The following is a 21,005-nucleotide window of genomic DNA, read 5'->3' on the forward strand; positions in this document are numbered from 1 at the left end:
GTTTTAAAGCAAATGATACATTAGCACACCCCAATGTGGAGAGCAGAGCCCCTCATTCAGAGCAACCTTGCACACAGAGCACACAGTGAAGGCAACGCAGGGAGCTCATGTGCTCAGTGAGTGTCCTGAGAAATTCAGGGAAGTAGAGGACTGCTGTAGTTTCTACCAGCTTATGCCCTACCATGGAGATGGCAGTAGTATGCCCAGCAAACAGCCTGATTTCTGACAGCTTCTGTCTCATAGTTACACTACAGCTCTTTGAAGGGCCCAATATGAAGAACAATTACCCAAGCAATACAATTCTTTTTTTTTTTTCTCCTCCAAAAAGTATTTGACAGTGTTTAATACCAAAAGCTGTTTTGGAAACTAAGCTCTTACAGGATAAGAAAATTTTTCTTATAAATGCCCAGTTAAAAGAAAACAAAATAAAACCCCTAAACACCCACCATAAACACAGAGGTACAGACAGGCAATTGTGAGCTGACCAGGGACCTTTATCACGCGCAGGGCATTATTTACATTATTATGACAGTGCAGTGAATTAATGCTCAGTGCTCAGCAGCAGAGAGGAAAGTAAATGGAATATCTGGAATTATTAGAAAGGGAATGGTTCTCCCTTTCTGCTCACAAGTTATAGTACTGTGTCAATCCCCTATGTTATCATAAGCTGAACATTTAATGCAATTCCTGTCATGCTACACCTAAAAGAATCCAGCAAAATTTATTAATGCAAGGGAGAAGAACAACAGAGCTTGTTCTTCAGAGAAATGGACTGACATTTACATGTAGAGAATTTAATCAAGACAAGGAATTGAGCTGAGAAAAGACATGGAAAGGAGAGCTATTTAATATGGTGTGCTAGTACTGTAATACATGGATCTATATTCTGTACTACCATGCAAACACCAGATAGAGATGACCAGTCGATATTTGTCAGAAATAGAATAAAACAAAGGCTGACATCTATGTAAAATGCTTCGTTTTTAAAACACTGGGTATGAAACATACTGCTAACAAATAATATGGAAGGCAAATGTAAAATAGAGTCAAGTAAAAAGATCTTTGTTTTGGTTGATCAATCCTACCCTGGATTTGCTGGTTGACTTACACATACAAATGGTCCACACACCTTTAAATTGCTAAATATGGGGTGGGGGAAAGGGAGAGGGGGAGAGGGGAAACAACTATTTTAAAAATATACTATGCTTGTCCTGCCTCTTCGAACCAATTCTTAATTATTAACTACCAGCTCGTTCCAAGAAACAGGAAACTGGAACAAAGTCTGACAAAGATCCTATGCTCCTCAATACCAAGGACTTGACTCCTCAGACAGTCAATAGTCCTGTCTGGTGATGCAGCAGCAGAAGGAAGTAGGAAATCCATCCATGAGGCAAAGAGCACATGAAATTGGCTATAGAGCAGCTACTATAAACATGTACGATTAGCAAGTTCAGACTAATACGAATTTCTTCTCTTTAGATTTTAAAATAACCATATTGTCAACAATAATATATAAAATAACCATATTGTCAACAGGTAAAGCACTTTTAGAAAGAGATGAATGTTCATGCTGTCCCTAAGTACCACTGTGACAGTCAGTACTAACAGCTGTTGTCTGCAGTTGAGCGGACAAATTTTCAAAAACAGCACTAGAAGGCTGCATCCACACAGCAGATATTCACAGAAAAGCTATTCCGGAGAAGGGCAGAGAAGGAGCTATTAAAAAGCTCTGACTCTGGGAACTAATACATTTATGGAAGGATACACAGGCACCCAATGATAAAGTCAAAGAAATGCAGGTGATACGTTCATTCTACAAAAATCTTTCCACTTTATGGTATTATTTAGGCTGTAAGATTCATGGCAAATTTTCATACAATGCAGTAAGATTATTATGAGCTTTGTTAAATGCCAAAGTTTTTGTTAAGTGCCAGTTGCAGATTATGATGCAAACCTATATCGCAAAACTATATCACTGTTTATTGTATTTATAGAGAAAGGATATTTACTGATTTGAAAGCATGGCTAGTTTATCAGGCACTGCTTTGGACTGGAGATTCACCAGTGATATCTGTTATCATGTATGAAAAAGTTTAGACTTATTTAGGGATTGGATACCAATTTCCTCATGCAGCCTTAAAATTCTCAGCCTGAATCTTTATGAAAGTTTAAAATGCGTGGCTGCCAACATGTGCAAGGAGTAAAATAAAGCTTGTTCTACAGCTAAAACCAGACTCAGGGGGCACTTCATACAAGTTCATTCTTCCCCACGCTGTTCTGTTGTTCTCAGCATGGAAGGAGTATTTTGATTTTTTTCGAGAAGCACAAACAAATCATGAAGACCACCACAGTAACAACCTCTGTGATTGACAGATATTTTTAGGCAGAGTTTTGTTTTTCAAGCCAAAATATTTTATAGATCTTTTATTTTCACTGGTAAGATGGGCTCTCTGAAAACAAAATGAATAGATTCGAAGGTTTACTACTTGAGAGACAAACCTACAAAGAAAGTTTTAACTCCAAACACTAATGTGGTGCTGATTATAAGGCTAAGAATCACTGGTGAGAGTGGGAAATAATGCAAAATATAGAAACACACATTAAGTAGAATTAATTTCAACTTATGTCTCAGCATGAATAAAAATATAACACAGTTCTGATTTCATATCTCATATAAACAATCTTAGGATCATGAGGAAACAGAGGTTCCAAAGCTGTGTTTAATGACCAAGAAAGCCACATATTTTCATTTGAGGATCCTGCAAACAGATGCAATAGAAAATAATTTGTATAATTTCTGCCTGCACTTAACCTGATCATTATCAGTCAAAATAGTTTCATTATTCTGTTCCTCTGTGATTAATCAATGGATTTTACAGATTGCATGTTCTACACTTGGCTACCATCACAAAATGTCAAACCTCTTGGCTTAGAATTCCAATGTCCACTTGTGTTTTGTCACAAAACAAGTATCTGTTAACATTACAGGATTAATGCTTTCGGTATTCCCCTTAAGTTAGCATGAGAAACATGCACTGCCTACATGTCCACTTTAAAAACAGACCATACGAAGTTTCTTCAGACCACTTCCCGACTCTTCAGAGAACGTGGATTCCAGCTGACAGGTCTTCTTCATGGAGCATCACAGTTTGGTTTAAGAATTGCTGGCTGTATCATCAGGGTACATATCAACAAATCAGAGGGCTGAAGGTAAATATCTGAGGCAGCAATAACTCCTCTCCACATTTTTCTTCCAGCTCCAAGTCCGAGGGCCTATGGTAGATGTTACGGCTCTGTTTCATTTCAGAAGATCTGACTTCCTTGCATCTATGAAAGCAGAAAAGACCAAGGGCCCTAGCAAACCCCAGTCTAACGTCAATTCTGATCTGCTCTCATTCAGGTACCATTCAGGTACCTCCACCTGCAGCCCAGGAACTTGTTTTAGATGAAGCAAGTGCATCTCAGAAAAACATTAAGCAACATGAAACCTAGGCTTGCCTTGGAAGCTTCCTTTTCAGGTTAACAACTATGACATTATTTCAAACATGGCAAGTCTTCATGTGTACTAGATTAAAAACCTACCATATTTTGGTTCTGCGCAGATGGATACACTCTAGAGTCAAACTTCTTTTGATAAAGCTAATAGGATGGGTATTTTTTTCCATTTCCACCAGTAAAATATATTTTCAAAGTGAATAATATGCCTCTTTCCAGCACATAAACACTAGTGAATTTTCAGCAACCTCTTCACAAACTGCAATTCCCTGTCAACTGTCAGTGAGCCAACTCACAGAGGACAAAAAAGCTCCTGCTATTAATGGTGACTGTCCTCTTGCTTAGAGGATGGAGGGCCCTGTTCTGCTTCTTCACAACAGCGCTGCCTTTTTGCTCTCAGATGTTTATCTTTCCATGAGAAGCTGAACCTTGACTCTTCTTAGAGTCCCTGACTTCTGCACCCATGCCATGGCCACAGGTTGCACTGCATTAAACAAGTGCTATAACAGAAATACAGCTCACAGATTTATTTTCAGTGCTTTAAGATAAACTTACAGATTTAATTTCAAATACATAAGCTTGAAAACTTTGAAGAGACTGGTATTCATTATCACAATTTTGGTCAAGGATCTGGGACCAGCATTCAGGATCTGAGAATGCAAGTAAAAAAATGCATTTGAAACTCAGTTAAAAAACAAAACCAACCAAACAAAAAAAAAACCCTCATTGAATTTGTGTTTGTGAATTGAACTGAATGTGCCAAAGGTCATAAGGTGCTTCTGCTTTCCTTCTAAAACTGCAAGGCTTGAACAATAGGTGCTCAAAAAGGTAAAATTCCCTTTCTTTCACTGTATATTAAAGCCAGTTGTTGCAGAAATGTGTGATATTAGTCATTCCCCTCCTGCCTTAATTCACAGCCTAATCAGAAAGAGAAGTAAGTCTCGGAATGTCTCAAAAAAGAAACATTTCTTTTGGTCTTTTCTACAAGGTAAAACATCACCTGGACAACTACCATCAAACACTGCACAACAGCCACTAGCCCAGGCAGATAGACCTCTCTTCAGAGCGCAATCTCAGATAAACCAAAGCTAAATAAGACAAGATCTTGGCTGCACAAGTTGCAGTAACAGAGAAAGCAGGATGTGCTCTGCTGCATACCAATATTCTGGACACTTCTCCAGGTCACAGCCTTTTGTATCTACTCTGGCTTTGAATCCAATAAGCAGCTGGATTGATTTCAAACACAACTATACCAATAACAACAAAACCCAAATTTTTCCTCTCAGTTCTCCAAATCCTGATCATTTCAATACAATCAAGTGCTGACATCTTTTTGTTGCTTTGCTTTCTATATTATACCTTGATAATCAATTAGTATCTAAGCCATGGCTTGACAAAAACCATTTTCTGTCCTTATCCTACTGCAAGACCCATTTCTTTAACTAACCTATCAGTATTTGCCATTTCACCGATCATAAAGTTGTCTGATGCTTCCCCTTGCGAGACTGTGTTTTCTGTGAGCGGGTGATGAATTTCCCATACATTCATCAGTTAGGCAGAATGTTTTCTTTCTATGTGTGAGCCTCAAACCACATTATTTTGTTGAAGTGCCTCATCCAGTTCCAAGAAACAAATCACGAGACAAATATCTATGTTAAAAAGAATAAAAAGAAAGCATTTTATTTGAGAATTCTAACATTTCCTGCTTCAATAGAAGGGGTATATTTGATAGCGCCCAGTATGTCCACATGTCTACATGCTGTTGTAGGGATTTGCATTGCTTGAGTTAAACACCTCGGGCTCAGCTAGCACAGAATCACAGAATCACAGAGTGGTTGAGGTTGGAAGGGACCTCTAGAGATCGTCTAGTCCAACACCCCTGCTCCAGCAGGGACACCTAGGGCACGTGGCACAGGACTGCATCCAAGCAAGCACAAGTCTCTGGGGGGTGCGAGTCCTCTGAAGAGCTCTGCCGAGGTGAGAGCACTTCACAGGCTTGGGGGTGCAGGCAGCAAGGTGGCGAAGGAGGAGGAGAGAGGCCATGTAAGCAAAACCGCACGGAGCTGACCACAGCAAAGCCCGCTTGGAGCTCAGCATGGAAAGAGCAGGGCAAGAGAAACGGGAAGTATCGGCTGCTTTCCTCTGCTGAATGCAGTCCAGAACAACACAGGTGAGGAGAATAATAAGGAATAAAGGCTCTTAGGCAAGACAGGGCAAGACTGGGATAAGAAATTCACAATCAAGTATTGGGAAGAGAAAAGGAAAGCAAAAACAGGCAGCTACAACACGCTGCAGCAGAACCTGGAAGCCAGTCCTTGAATCACAACATGCTCTTGGCAGTGGAGAGAGCCTAAACACAGTGGGCTAAACACCCCATTCCCCTCTAGTATCGACCCCCACAGGGAACAACTGCCTATCCCCGCTCTTGGAGGCAACTGCAGTTCAGTTGATAAAGTTACACGGAGGCCTCTAGGCCATCACTTTTTTTTCCTCCTTCTCACCTGCTTTAAAACAGTAATACACACCAAGCTGGTCAACACACATACTCACACTAAGAAAGAAAATACCCAAATTACCAAGGAAATCACTCCACAGAATCATCTGAGAAATGCGTAACTAGGATAACGCTGGCATCATGCAATATAGGCAGCCTTAACTTGTTCTCACAAAGAACATGTGAGAATTGAGGATAGGAGAACATTTCAGATTTCACAGTCGACTTGATACTTTTTGCTTCCCTGGATCCACTTAGGGCAGATGGGAGATACAGGTCCAAGCCTGAAGAACTGCAATTCCATTCGAGTTTCATTTGGGAGTGGGGGGAGGAGAGGAAGAGGAGGAGGATAGCCTGCTTTTCATGGCACCAACTTTAATTGTTAATGATTTATAAGTTAGACGCCAGTCTCACTGCTAACAGAGCCAAATGCATCCCTGGAGAATTTTGTTTGGAATGGTTTGTAACAGCCGAGGTCGAGATAGAGGCAGCTTTCCAGTGGCCAGGAAGAAGCTAAAAAGATTTTTACTTCCTAAATTAGCACCAGACCTAGTAGAGAAAGAGTTCAACAAATCTACAGGAAGACTTTTTTCTTCCAAAATCTAAAACCATTGAAGTAAGAAGCAATCCCTAACAGTATGACTCGGTTATGTGTTATTAAAGGATATACAATCAATTTTATATTTCATTCCAAAAAGGCTGAACAAAAATTTCTCATAAAAACTTCTTCAGAACAAAACAAAAACAAAACAAAGCAAAAACTGGCCACAAGGAACTGCAATCGGTAGCTATCAAATATCCCACGAAATTCCATGCATCGGAACAAGGAGGTACCCACAAGAGATCCAGGCCTGGTTGTAATGTGTCATTACTGCTTTTAGTGCTGTTTTAGAAGGCATTCACCTAGACTTTCCCATTGGAAACATTTGCTGTAGTCCGAGATAAAAACGAGCAGAGTGTCTGCCTTTTACCAGGACCTCAGTCACGATCAGAGGTCAGCTGATCTCAGAACAGGCAGGAGGGCTGGGTGCATTTTGGGGAATTATGAAACGAAGAAAGGACACAGCTCTGCACCGGGACCGCTCACGACAGCAAATGAAGAGGCGCAGGGCTCTTCTCCCGCTGTCTGAAACAACTCGTGTTCACAGAGCGGTTGAGGTTGGAAGGGGCCTCTAGAGATCACCTAGTCCAACCCCACTGCTCCAGCAGGGACACCTAGAGCATGTGGCACAGGGTGGCATCCAGGCGCGTGTTGAAGATCTCTGGAGCAGGAGACCCCACAACCTCTCTGGGCAGCCTGTTGCCGGGCCCTGTCACCCTCCAGACTGACGCCCCTGGGCCGCTGCGTGAGGCGCCGAGCGCTGCCACCCCGGCCTCTGCTCCCCTCCTGCCAACAAACCTGCTCGGGCAGCATCGCCCCACACGGGGCCAGCCCGGCTGCTGCAGGCCGGCTGCTGCCGCACTGCATCTCAAGAGGCAAGTCTGGATTTCAACCCCGGGATGAAATCGGTCAAGGAGGGATTGCACAACACGCCGATACAAACAGGAGCAAACAGGTGGTTCTGGTAACCTGCCGATGAAGAAACTGTGTTTTTACATTCAGCTTCGGTTAGAAAAAACACACACGCATTCCCTTCATCCTACTGAAACTTGTGTCCTAGGTTATCTTCTTAAAGAGGATGATAAACCACGTTAATGCCATCAGTCTTTAAGTCACTGTTGGTACATTTCTATCAAGGGCATCAAGAAGTTTGAAGCAAGTCACAGCTCTGAGAAATCAAAGGAAAGTCAAATGGTCAGCAGAACCATATGTCTCAGCTATAAAAATCTACTTTCTTAGGAAGCTTTATTGTTAGCAAATGTTTCACATCTCCCAGATTGAAATGTCAGGTTGGCCTTTCCTATAGCAAGGCTGTAGCGGGGTGTTTTTTCCCTCTCTCATGGCAGTGCTGACAGACACTCTCACTCCATTAGTCTTTCCCCCTCTTCAGAAGCAGCAAGAGCATCTATGCATTTTGGGTAGGCAGTGGAGTTTAATTTTGTGAAGCAACATCTAATTGCTCACTTTAGTACGTTATTTATGAAGAATGTGGAGATACACAAGCAGCAAGCCTTGGTTTCTGCTGTGAAGAAGGATTTATTCCTGACCAAACTGCACATTTCTAGCCTTTTAGGAAGGCTGTTTTTACATACTCCTAGGTTTTCCATCTTTTGGGGGTTGTTTTTTACTGTGAAAACCATGCAGTCTTTGACACCATAATACTTCAGCGCTTCTGATCTCAGGTTTGCTATGTATGAGAAATGAGACCCTCGCATAGTAGGAAAACTGTTATTCCTATTCAGAGTGAGGCAAGGAGGCCGGCCATACAACTGCGCGCCAGCATGCAAGCGATCGGCGGCAAAACGGGCGATTCACTTAGCAGGTCTCCCCATTTCCAGGTCACTAAGAGGCACCACCTGCCTCTGTGCCGTCACTTTTGACCCACCTACACCTTCGACACATTAGGTCACCGCTATGATATTTTTTTAGAGGAGGGTTTTCTCAGTCGGCCAGAAGACATCCAGTTAAGCAACCCGAGACTTGCCCAAGAGACCTCCCTGCCACCAGATTGAGCAATGCCAGAAACTACCCAGGCGGGAAGGTGCACAGGGGCAGTGCGGCGGCCTCCTCCCGGCCCTGCACAGCAGCCTGAGGAGCTGCCAGAACGCGGAGGCTGCAGAAATAACACTTATTTTACAATATATCACTGGAATTTAAGTTTTACAAACCGGGGGAGGGGGGGAGGCAAAATAAAGGCTTTTTCCTCTTTTTTAAAACAGGAAAAAGGGGAGAAAAAAAAAAAAAAAAAAGGAAATACACATTCTTTCACATACTATACATACAGTTTATAAAGGGGGGAAACTTTTACAATATAGCTTTAAAATTATCCCTAGCAATTTTGAAAAAGCAGAAATAACCAAACAGCACCAGAACAACATTTAAGATGTTGAAAAAAAAAAAGGATTCTTTTCCAGGTCTACAAGACATTGATTTTTTATTTTACAGAAGCCTTTATATTTAGAAATACACTGAAGTGCTGTTATGTCAGAATTAGACTATAAGGTATTTAAATTAAATCCTAATTTTGAAAATATGTTTCTCTAAAATCTAGTCTTCATACTTAACAAACACACAAAGCTTAAAGTTTTACCTGAGTTTATGTCTTTCCATATGTAAACACATAAAATAAAATATTGTGTGTCAATAGAAAGCATTTTCTTTTTTCTTTTTATTGAAATGAATGACTGTGCAAAAAGATGCTTTCTTAGTCCTTACCAAAGGCAACTGTATTTGACTCTTATGAGAATATAATGTCCTCCTTTTAACCAAATCAAGAAAATATTTATGTATATATTAAAAAAGTTATTTACCATACTGTATCTTTTTTCACTCTTCAGAAACTAAGTATCCATCAGGAGTTGTAGTATTGGTTATATCAGACCTCGGCCAGCTACACACCCACAAGCCCATTTTTGCATCTCATTTGTTTAAGAAAATTAATCATGATGACTAACCGATACTGTGTAGGAAGCCCTTCACTTCCTTCAGCATGAAATCATTTTTCTACAATATTATCTTAAATGATTATGTTTTATTGACTATGTGCAGCTCCCAAATAAAATATTGTTAACCCCTCCCCTCCATCAACAGACACTTTTTTTTAAGTATTCACTGCACCAGCAGCATCAGCAGTTTGATTCCTGAAGGATGCTGAGTGGTTTTACACGTATTTGGGGAACTGGGACATACTGCTCTGCTCCATGGATTACACATGTCACAGCAGAATGACAGAGGGTGCTGCACTTGCACCGCAGCAAAGCTCAGTTCAGCTTCACACCCTCCCAAACCGATGGGAGATATCTACCTCTACGCTTACCACAAAACTAAACATCCCATTGTGCTACATGATACATGAACACACAAGTGACCTCCCCCCTGGGCGCAGAACTCAAAACCATGGAGACAAAAATAGCCTCAATCTTGGAAACGGGTTGACGGAATAGCCAAGAGCCCAAGCGCTCTGCTATGGCACACGGCAAGCACCACAGACAAGGTGACCCACACCCACAGCAACGGCACTTCCTCACGACCCAGCGTTTGGGGAGAGAAGCGTTTGCAAGAAGGGATGAAATCAGAGAAATCGCACTGCTGTCACCTACGGGGAGACAGCCCGGAGCTCTCGACCACTTCAGCAGAGATCTCGTATTCCCCATTCCCAGCGCTCGGTCACCGAGATTTAGTTTTCGCCCTTTCTTAGTTTTGCCTTTGAACAACGGGCTGCTCCGCCCAATTCAAAATGCTCTGGAGGATGTACATGCAGTTCCTTGGAAACTAGGTATCCAGGAAACACGACAACATATTTCCTTCCCCAGATATCACAGCTGATGTACTGGTAAATAGGTAGAAGAATTTAAATAATTCTGAAGAAGAGTAATTTAAAAATGGAGAGAGAAACCTGGAGGAGAGAGAAAGCTGGGCTGAAACAGAGGTAAAGGCTTATTTTTGAAATGGGATAAAGGGAAGAAATACAGTAACGTAAGATTTGGAGCCTACCCCTCCACGGCAATGCTGCTAAGCGCCTTCCTGAACAGCTTGAAGTGTCTGATCAATTTTGCTGTTTCATCAAGATCCAGAACTTTGAAATGACCAGCTCTCACACAGCCTCAAGCACTCCAGTCCATGGGTCCTTACTTCACTTCTTTGCATATTTCCCTTTTTTTCTGTAAAGGGAGTATTCTATTCTTTACAATCCCACTTAAGAATTGTGTACCTAGGAAGCTGTTTGACTTCTCGAAGCCGCAACTTGTGGCAGTTACCCAACAGCAGGTCCGCTCCCTTCTGGGGAGCCTGGAAATACACCGTGACCTTCAGCTACATGCAAAGACCACTGAAAAGACCTCCCACTCACCTGTTACGTTCCAGGAACTATTCTGTTACCTCCGGGACCTGCCCTGCACTTCCCGAGCATGTTCTGAATTCATTCGACATCGAGCACTGACACTGTGCTAATTTACAGGGTGGGGGGTGAGGGGAAGGGACCCCTCTCCCAGATTTGCAAACACTGCCCCTGGTAGGTTACAACCCTCACCTGATTAGCTTGATAAATCAAATCTTGCAACAAGCAGAAACGATGAGAAAAACAAAGAATTTTCTAACAGTTTTAGCTAAAGGCACACACGTTCCAAACAAATAGACAACAACCTTGCTTGAGAATATTTCAAGCAACTTCAGGTAGGCGATGCAGGCACCTAGGTACATATCAGGGAAACACGGGTTTCTTCAGCCTCTTCCATAGCTGGCAGCAAACAGCAGGGACCTCCCAATAGCAACACGGAGCACCCAAGTTGCATCTAATTTAAGTGCCACAAATCACTTTCCAAAGATACCTACTTCTGCTAGACGTTTAACTTAAGTCTGCCACCAGCAGTCTGCTGTTTGGCAAAGTACATGTAAAGGATACAAACATCCTCCAAGTAAACTGAATTTTCAGAAATCCTCCCGATTTAAAAACCTGGTAATACTTCAAATTGTAGAGCTTTTGCCAACTCTTTAAACCGAAGTGCATTCAGTTGTCCACTGTGTAAACCTTCACATCTGTTTTGCTATAGCTTGAAAATATTTGCCAAGTTACAGGAAGTACAAAAATTAGAACTATTAACATACATAACCAGAGTGGGAATGTTATTCTAAAATAACAACAAGAAAGCCTCCTACACAGTCTTTAGGAAACTAAAAGCACTGTCCTATGTGGAATTAGAAGGTTGCCAAATTTTGTTTCTTACTTTGAAAGTACACACAAAAAAGATACTTTCATTGGCTTTACAGAGGCATAAACACTTTTCTTAATACACACACACACAAAAAAAAAGAAAACTCAATTGGCCAAATAAGCTCAACACACTGAAAATAAGGACTAATTTTGTATAATTTAAAATGTATGAAATCTTAGCATAAATGCACCTTTTTTACATATTTCTTCTGAGAAAGCCTTCAAGCACAATACCATTTAAATCTACAGCACAAAAAAAAAAAATCTGCCCAGTGGCCAAGACCTGTCTCAGTTTTCATTAATGAAAAGAGCCACAGAACTAGATCCATGTACACACGGCATGTCCTCAGCATTGATCCGTATGAAGTCTGAACAGAAACAGCTTTCTTCAAGAGCAGCAGCTCAGATAAGTGACATAATATTGGCTTGCTCACTGCTGAACAGCTGTTTGCTCTAATCTATTGATGACCAGGTTTCATTTCCCATTTACCTTGTTCTTTCCACACTCCCTTACTTTAAATATGCATTAAGTGGCAGAACACAGTAAATCGAGATCTGCTGGCAAAATATATATGCTTTGCTCAGTAAGACTATATATGCACATCATATATCATATGCACAAACACCACACAAATCATCATTCTTTTTCCCTCTTAAAGACAAGTAAAACACAAATACAACGTATAACTAAGTAATAAATAGCATTTCTGGCAATCATCTTGCAACAGCAAACATCACCTAGCGGTGTCTTGCTGCTCTTTTGTTTTTATGTTAATGCTGTCACTTATTGCCCATGGTGACGTCCAAAATCCATACTGAAAAGCAGCAACTAACTCCTAAAACGAAACAAGTTTAAACCATCCTTTATAGACCGAATTAACAAAGATTCAAATGAGTAGGCAATTTTGCCCTCTAACGCCTGTTGCAGTAACTATTCTCACGAAGCCCACCAATTCTTGTGCCAAACTTAACAGACACCAATGTTTTGGGTTGTGTGCTCATTTCAACTAGAAATCACGGTAGACCTGATATTTTTTCCCTAAGTAGTTACAAGTGGGAAACACAGAGGCGAGGAAGCAATCCGGAAGCAACTGGAAGGTTCCGCAGTTAAGGCGCGCTTATCGCAAGGAGGTTTGTTTGGCTTCTACAGCAGCTTTCTGACACCTTCTCGGAACCATCTCCCTCCTGTAGAAGGTGAGAAAGGTGCCAAGGAGACACGAGCAGCGTTTCAGTCCTGTGAGGCACCACCAATTTCAACACACTCCTCTTAGACTGCTGCCTTCTCAGCACGTCATTAAACGGACTTGACACTTCTCAAGGCACAAGCCTTTCCACTCATCCTCTCATTTCAACTCCATTTCTCATTTCAGTTGGTATCGTCACCATGTAGCAGCACCCACATGAACTTCCAGAAAGAATTTCCAAGACCAGTGGCACTCAGGTCCAGCAACCAGACAAAATGCTAACACTACTCAAACCAGAACTGTTTTTAATAACACTGAAAGAAAAGGAAAAAGGAAAATTAACATAGCTGACAAGGAAAAAACGATAAATAGCAACATGATGTGACCTAATTCCTAATACAGCAACTTCGCTGTCATACACAGATGTTACCTAAAATTGACGTTACCTAAAATTACTAAAATATCAAGCTTAGTAGCACAAAGGAGACAGTCTAACTCAAACCATTTTTTCCCCAAACACAGTAACTGGAAGAACTAAGCCAAAGTTTGAAGAGAAATATTAAGGCGATGACACATGTCCAATACTTCATATTACTACCTCTTTCTAGAACTGAACACAGACCTGAAGGAAAAAAGTGCAAGACTGCGGGGGGATTGACCTCCTCTTCTCAGGTACACTACAACAGCTCCTAACAATTTACAAACCAACTATTCCCACCAAGGTCAGCACGTTTATCTGGAAGCGGTGGGCAGCCCGCAGGGGCTACCACCAAGTGCTGGCTTTGTGGACACCATGCTCCACATCAAGGCTTGAGAATTGTTAGGTAGCTCCCCTCAAACAGTTAACTCGAGGCGGCCCAAAGTGGGTATTTATGTCAGAGAATAAAACTGTGGTTTTTAGTTACACATACCACCATTAAAGCTATTTTTAAATGTTGCTCCTGTATTTCAGTAGAAATAATTGCTTTTAGGTGTAGCTCTAATAATATTTAAATGAAAATGAAGTAATCATTTCACTCACTACTGAAATAAACTGATGCAGGCAGCATGGAAAAGTTCTGCAGTCTCTGCATACAGGAGCTCTGCTTTAAACAATTTCAGCAATTAGTTCAGATGAATTACAGCTTGCAGCTAACCACAGGCAGGAGCACTTAGGAAAGCACAAGGGAACTAAGGGGAGCAAGAAGGAAAGGGTAAGACAGGCTGCTCCCCCTCTGCCGTGCAGTACCTGCAGCCGGGGCACGAATTCAGCCCTGATTCAGGAGACAAGCACTCTATCTACTAGATCAGCACCACAGCTCCTTGCAACAATCCCGGTTTCACTTGGAAACCTTGTTGAAATACCAGCCAAGCCCTGCCTTGATTAGCCTGCAATGAGATCATAGCTTGAGGAGCTACGGCTGCAGGCCCTTGTAACGCTGGTACTAAAGAGGAATTGATTTAAATGATCCATCAATCTTCCATGAAAAGCACAAGTCATGTATTTTTTTCCTATTTATTAATAGACTAAGGATAATGCTGAGTGTAGAACAACTTTATGGAGTTCCTATATTCTGTTAATATAGGGAACAAAATGAGTTGAGCACCAATGTCTTCTATCTATCACCGGCAACCCATGCTGTGAGTGACACTACAAGTTGTTCCCCTGAGATAAGAGCCATTTTAAAGCAAAAGTAATCAAGATAATGCAGCTATCAGGGATTTTCAGAAGGTTCACACTTGAGCAGCTTGACTTTTCATTTTCATTACTTCCAATGCTCCAGATCACTTAAAAAAAAAAAAAAAGAAAAAAAAAAAACCTTCTAATTAAAGTCCACAGTCATTTCATCTTCTGTTGAAACACACAGGTTACTATAAAAAGTAAGTCCTTTGTTTGAAGACACCAAATTAGGCAAGAACAAGTTGCCTTTGGGCAATTTTTTGGAATGTCATCACCTACATGCGTAAGGATCAGGAAAAAAAAAAAAAGGTACCTTTTTTTTTTTTTTAAGAGACGAAAATAATAAGCATTATAATAGCAGTAGGAAATACTTTTTTCTTCTCAAATATTAGTCAGCAACACGCATCTGCGTGGGTGGGGCCGGCTACAGAAGAGCCACGACACTAGAAGACTGAGCAAGCCGCATCATGCTCCGTCCGTCTCCGTGCCTATCCCTGCCACACTGAAAAAAAAGGGTTTTTTCAAGAAAAAAAAAAAAAGGGGGGGGGGAAGAACCCCCCAACCTTCTGCGCTGCGGATGAGCCTGGGGTTCTGCCCACCTGGTGCAGGCCATTTCCTCTCCCGCTCGCTGCGGGGACGGGAACCAACACGCAGAGGAGAGCGGCGGCTCCGCGGCCGGTTCCGGAGCGTGACTCCAGCTTGACCTTTCCCTGCGTGCTGCACGAGGAAAGCGGGTTTCTTTCTCCCCGCATTCCTGGGGCTGAACACATGCTTATCTCCCTGCTGAGGCTGAAAACACGGATTTTCTTCTGCTTAGCATGCCTTTCTCTCGGTGATTATTGGCAGTTTGGTGGATCAAAGGACACTACTAACTTGAAATCAAGTCAATTAAAACAAGAAATTCCCAAGTAGTCTGTGCAACCATTCTTGCTCCAGAGCCCCCCCCTTCCAACATAATTGCTGGAAAAACATTTTGTTTCCTACTAGCAAGTGAAATATCCGCACAACCAAAGAAACTAACACCAGGGACGTTCGCTACAAGGCAAGTGCTGTAAAATGAACAACATAAGCTTGTTTACTAAAGTCTTTTCAATTACAGTATTTTCGGGCACTACTTTTCAGACAGCTATGGCAGCTGTCCCGAATACTCCATGGAAAGCTCAAAAGCCACAGAATTCCCAGCATTAGCATAAATGTGCAACTTTCTTCAAAGAGTGATCTTCCTTTGGAGATGGTGCTAAAGGAGACAGACAAATTTTTAGAAATCCCCCTTAAGTAGCTGCTATCTGAAACTCCATTCACACCTTGTCACATTCCTCCCCTTAAAGAGTGGCACTTAATGTCATGTATCTTCACATCCCCCAACAGCCCTGGACTTGAGCGAGACAGAGCTCAATATCAAGCTCAGACTTAAGCACCGTTTGAATCCTCAAAATTGGGATTTTCTGGAGGGTTCAGTCCAGCAGAGTTTCTTGAACAATAATCAGCCTCCTTGTTGGAAAGGAGAGCAGGACACGCCACCGGAAAAGGAGGAAGCACGAACACAGACCAAGTGGCATTGCCTTTTTCTGTGATAGGCAAATGAGGGAGCACTTTTGCTCAGGAAGTGGAAGACTCAAGTTCGGGGCTCTCACCAAACAAAACAAGATAAACTTCCCATCTCTTTCTATAATAAGGGACTGTTCTAACCACACAGCCCTAAGCTGTTCTTTCCAGTAGTTTTCCACCACTGAAAGATGTACATGAAAAAAAATAAAATAAACAAGATGGGTGGGCCAAACCAAGAGGAAGATTTAGTGGTTAAAGGACTGGAGTCCCCCAGGTGACAAGTGACAGTCCCTAGTCTCAGAACCAGATCTTTAAACAGCTGCAAATAAAAAATACACTCTAAAACCTCAGAACACATGAAATGATCCAGGTTGTCCCTTCTGGGCCCACTGTCACTAACCAGGAAAGATTTCTCATCAGCATGGTAGCATGTTTCAATAGGTATCAAGGCTCCACATAATTATTCCTTGGGCAACAGATCCAGCTTAAAAAATTCCCATTCCCAAATACTTCCCTTTATACAGCTTGGCCACATCCTCATGCCACAAATACTTAAATGTATTACTTAATGCATAGGTAACATTACAAATAGGTATAACTGCAAGAGTCTCTAGAGGTGGCAATAGCCACTACCAGAAAAGAGACTTACTGGATTTGACCCTTGATAGCCAAAATGTGCATAAGGAGCTCTTTCCTCCTTCCCTCGGATCCTCACCGTTTCGCTACCTGCTAATCAAGGAAACTGCCAAGAGGCACATGCGCTTTGCAGCACACACATCTCCTGATGGAGGACACTTTTCTTAAAATACAGCAGTAGCAAAGAGTTCTAGGAAAGGATGCTAAGAGACATCCTGTCTCTGAAAGTCCATAACACAAGAATTTCAAGGGTGGCAAGAAAGAATGTGCTGGACAACTTGCAATGCCACCATCAGAAGTATAAGACTACCACAATTTCTGGTATAGATAGCACACAATTTGCCAACCTCTGACCTTGTTTATGTCCCTCTAAAATGAGAATTCAGAGCGGCAGACTGACAGCTTATACTTCTTTCCTATAGAACTTGAGCGAAATGCGCTTTGCTAATGTGCCTTCTTTTTTTCCCAACTACATATGGATCCACTTTAATTCTTTTTTTCACTGTGCAACAAGAGCTGCCTTAACAACACAAGCAAAAGTGTTATTGGGGATAGCGATCCATGCGTCAAAACACAGCCAAACTAATAACGTTTCCTAGAAAAGGTGATGCACTTCTACTCATGCCCAGTTTGCTGCGAAGGTGTCAGTATACAAGGAGATACAAAAAGAAAAATGAAAAAAAAAAAAAAAAACATGTATTTGTCCAGGGGCCTCCCCCTCCCCCATTGCTGGGGCATGGATTTGTCCATAGCCGCAAGACCTTTTGTTTAAGGAAGAAGGGGGATACAAAAGGTTACCCCAATTATTTTCCATCTGCAGGTTTAACCGCAGCGGGGAAGAGCCGGCTCCGGAGCGAGGAGGCCCGGCCTTCCCGTGGCCGCTCTCCGCGCTGGACACCGAGGGGAAGGCGAGGGCCCCGCGGAGCATCCTTCCCAGCGCAGGGCAGGGAGCAGGGCTCCTCCACGCCAGCCCCATCCCCGCGGGGCCGCCCCGCGCTTCGGCTTTCCAGGCTTTACACGGGGACGCGGGACGCTCCCGACTAAACGGACGATGCTCTGGCGAGCCGGAGCTGGGCTCGCTCCGCGCTGCGCCGCGCTGCCCCGAAAGCTCCTTGGGAAGCGCTTAAGAGATTCACCCAGACGGTCCCCCAAAATAATAATAAGGTAAGAGATGGAATCGCGCGCACGGCGCTCAGGGGCGCCCCGAGCCGCCCCTCGGGAGCGGTGCCTCGGGACCCCCCGCTCTCGGAGGGGCGCAGGTGCCGCCGCGGGGCCGGGCGCCCTCCGCGCCGCCCCGTCCCAAGATGGAGCCGCGCGGCCGCCGGCGGGCGCCTACCTTGGTGATGATGAGGGGCTCGCCGTGCTCGCGGCCGCCCTTGAGGGTGAAGCCCCAGGGCGCGCCGCCGCTCAGCAGCACCTCCACGAGCCGGTAGCCCTCGGCGCCGCGCGGCTCCACCGCGGGCACCAGCGGCGGCGGCGGCTCCCGCGCGCCGCGCAGCCCCACGTCCTCCATGGCGCCCCGTCGGGGCCGCGGCTCGCCCCGCTCGCTGCCGGCCCCGCTCGCTAGCGCCGGCCGGCCCGGCCCCATCGGCGGCGGGAGGGCTGCCCTCCTCCTCCTCCTCCTCCTCCTCCTCCTCCTCCCCCAATCCGCCGCATTGTTTCACGCCGCGGAGACGGGGCGGGGGAGGCGGCTCCAACTTGTGGCAACTCGGCGGGGCGGCCGGGAGGGGACGGCCCAGGAGGGGGCGGCCCGGCCCGGCCCGGCCCTCGAGGGGCTGCCGCAGCGGAGCCGCCGGCGGGGGCAGCCCGGGCACCGCGGGAGGAGCAGCAGGACGGGGAGGAGGAGGAGGAGGAGGAGGAGGAGGAGGAGGAGGAGGAGGAGGGGGAGGAAGGTGGCCCCGTCGCCAGACAAAGGGGCCGGCGAGCGCCGGGCTGGCCCCGCGGCGGGGAGACGGGTGGGAGCTGCCGCCTCCCCCTCGGCGCAGCCCGCCGAGAGGCGGCAGCAGGTGGAGGAAGCAGCAACAGGCGGGGCCGGGCCGGGCAGCGGGGCGAGGGCTCCCGCCGCCCCGCGCGGGGAGGGCGGCCAGGCAAGATGGAGGCGAGGCCGGGGCGCGGGGGAGCCGCCGCCGCCGGAGGAGAAGGACGAGGAGGAGGAGGAGGGGAAGGGGCCGCGCTCGACCCCGGCCCGAGGGGCGGCCCTGGCGGCGCGGGCCGCTCCGCCCCGCTCGGCCGAGGCCCCGGTGGGGGCTCGTGGGCCGGGCCCTGCCCCGGGGGAGGGCGCAGGCAGGTGGCGGGTCCCGGGGGAAGCGGCCCCGGGGGGTCCGGGCGGCTCTGCCCGGGCGCCCCGCGGCTGCGCGGGGGCAGGGCCCGAAGGCCGAGCTGCAGGGGCCGCGCGTGGGGCCGGCGCGCGCCCGCGGCGGGACGCAGAGCGCTCGGAACCGGCCTGGGGCCCTGCGGAGCTGGGGGGAGGTTGGGCGTGAAGCGCGCGTTCCTTGAGGGTTCTCCCTTCTTTTGGTTTGTTTTCCCTGCTTTATGCGAGCTTTCAGTGGCTTAAAAGCGTCAGCACACAATCTTTCTTTTTTAGCGCAGGTGCTGGATGCGTGAAGCGCTATTATAAGAGGAGCCTAAGACACCAAAGAAGATTTTCCGCAAGACTCATGAGCATCAATATCTTCCTCAAGACAAATAGTCTTAAGGCGGTACATGGTATAAACAGGGGGACTTGCAAGTTTTGCATATATCCAAGAGTCTGGATATTTTGCTTTTGAGGCTGGCCATTTCAGTTATCTAATTCAATCACTTACATAACACTCCAATTGGAGCAAACTTCGGGTTCTGGATTAAAAGCATCCAAGGTGAATAATCCCACTAACAGACAAGAGATTTATGGGTAGGATATAAATATTTTATTAGAATAACTGATTTCCCCTTGTGATTAAGGGACAAAATGAGAGGAGAATAACAATTTGAAGCTTAATACATCCCTGAATATGCACATTGAAATGAGAGTGAAATATAAAATATAAATATATAAAGTGAAATAGATTGCGTCATAAATGATAAAAGCAACTTGTGCTTCCAAAAATGACTTTTTTCCTTGTAAACCCACTCTTTCAGATCTCACACATTCATTTCTCTAGGTCTGGAGCTTTTTTATTGTCCATAAGAAATTAAAGATTTGCATGGATATTCTGATTTTTTGTCTCTGTCTTACAAATCCACTATTGAAGAACAATGGAAAAAACAAGAGTACAGATTTTGAAACTGGAAGATATAAAATCAGGAAATGTAAGCTCTATTGAAGGAGCCAAATGAGACTCTAAATCTGCTAGTTCTACATCAGTGGAAAATGTGCACATGTTTTGCAATTGAAAAATTGCAGCAATTCTCAGTGTGGCATTGCAACCGGCTGCTTTATGGTGTATGCAGAAGTGATCCTAATGTCTGTCCTTACCATGTACAAAAAGCTAGCAAACTTTATTATGGAACTAAGGTTGTGAACTACTGCTCTGGAACAAGGAAAAACTTTCTGCATTAAAGCAGAAGCCTTCAACAATATATTTTTTTCAGTGCTTTCATACCTTGATATGATTAGTTTAACATTTTAAAGTGAAGATTTATTCTACTGAATTTACTAGCCCTTGTATCTGTTGTACTGTTTGTTTATTTGTTCTTTACTTAGTCGCTAAGGCTACAAAAACTGAGCAAATTCCTCAATGACAGGATTTTGTTTGAACAGTATCACAGTATTCTGTTAAGACAGGGTCTGTTTCACCTTTATGGCTATAAATGGTACATCTTAAGATACGAGGCATTTTTATACTGCATTTTTTTTCATTTCTGCATTAAGCTTGCAGGATGAGTCTAGGATATGTTTTAGTATTGAGAGCGTTTGTTATGGTGGACCTTACAGTGCCAGCTGGGCTTTTTTTTCCCCCTCCCCAATAGCTGAGGTGTTTTGAAAGAAGCTGAGGCTTCTGACTCATGGTTCCAGAGTAAAGACCTGAGGTGAGTGAAGCCATTATGGCCTCCCACTGTTTATTACCACTCCTTTCCTGGAGGTTACCACCAAACATCGCAGCTGGTTGAAGGGAAGTGTTTCTGCCTCAACCATCTGAAACAAGCAAAGAAAAGGATGCTTCGGGGCACACATGGTTGGCAGTTGGAGTTAAGATGCT

General features: G+C 44.4%; 1 protein-coding gene across 1 annotated transcript in view; it reads right to left on the reverse strand.

Annotated features, from left to right (window-relative positions):
* The window catches only part of SHROOM2 (shroom family member 2), a 114,178-nt gene extending 95,838 nt beyond the window's left edge, over positions 1 to 18,340 (reverse strand). The window contains exon 1 of the mRNA XM_088520226.1: positions 18,164 to 18,340. Within this exon, the coding sequence (XP_088376352.1) occupies positions 18,164 to 18,340 (177 nt within the window). The remainder of the gene's footprint in view (positions 1 to 18,163) is intronic.
* Positions 18,341 to 21,005: the final 2,665 nt, after the last annotated feature.

The sequence above is a fragment of the Tinamus guttatus genome, unplaced genomic scaffold (genome assembly GCF_059628265.1).
Source record: "Tinamus guttatus ecotype Peru unplaced genomic scaffold, ASM5962826v1 Tinamus_guttatus_pri_ptg000083l, whole genome shotgun sequence".
Classification (NCBI taxonomy): Eukaryota; Metazoa; Chordata; class Aves; order Tinamiformes; family Tinamidae; genus Tinamus; species Tinamus guttatus.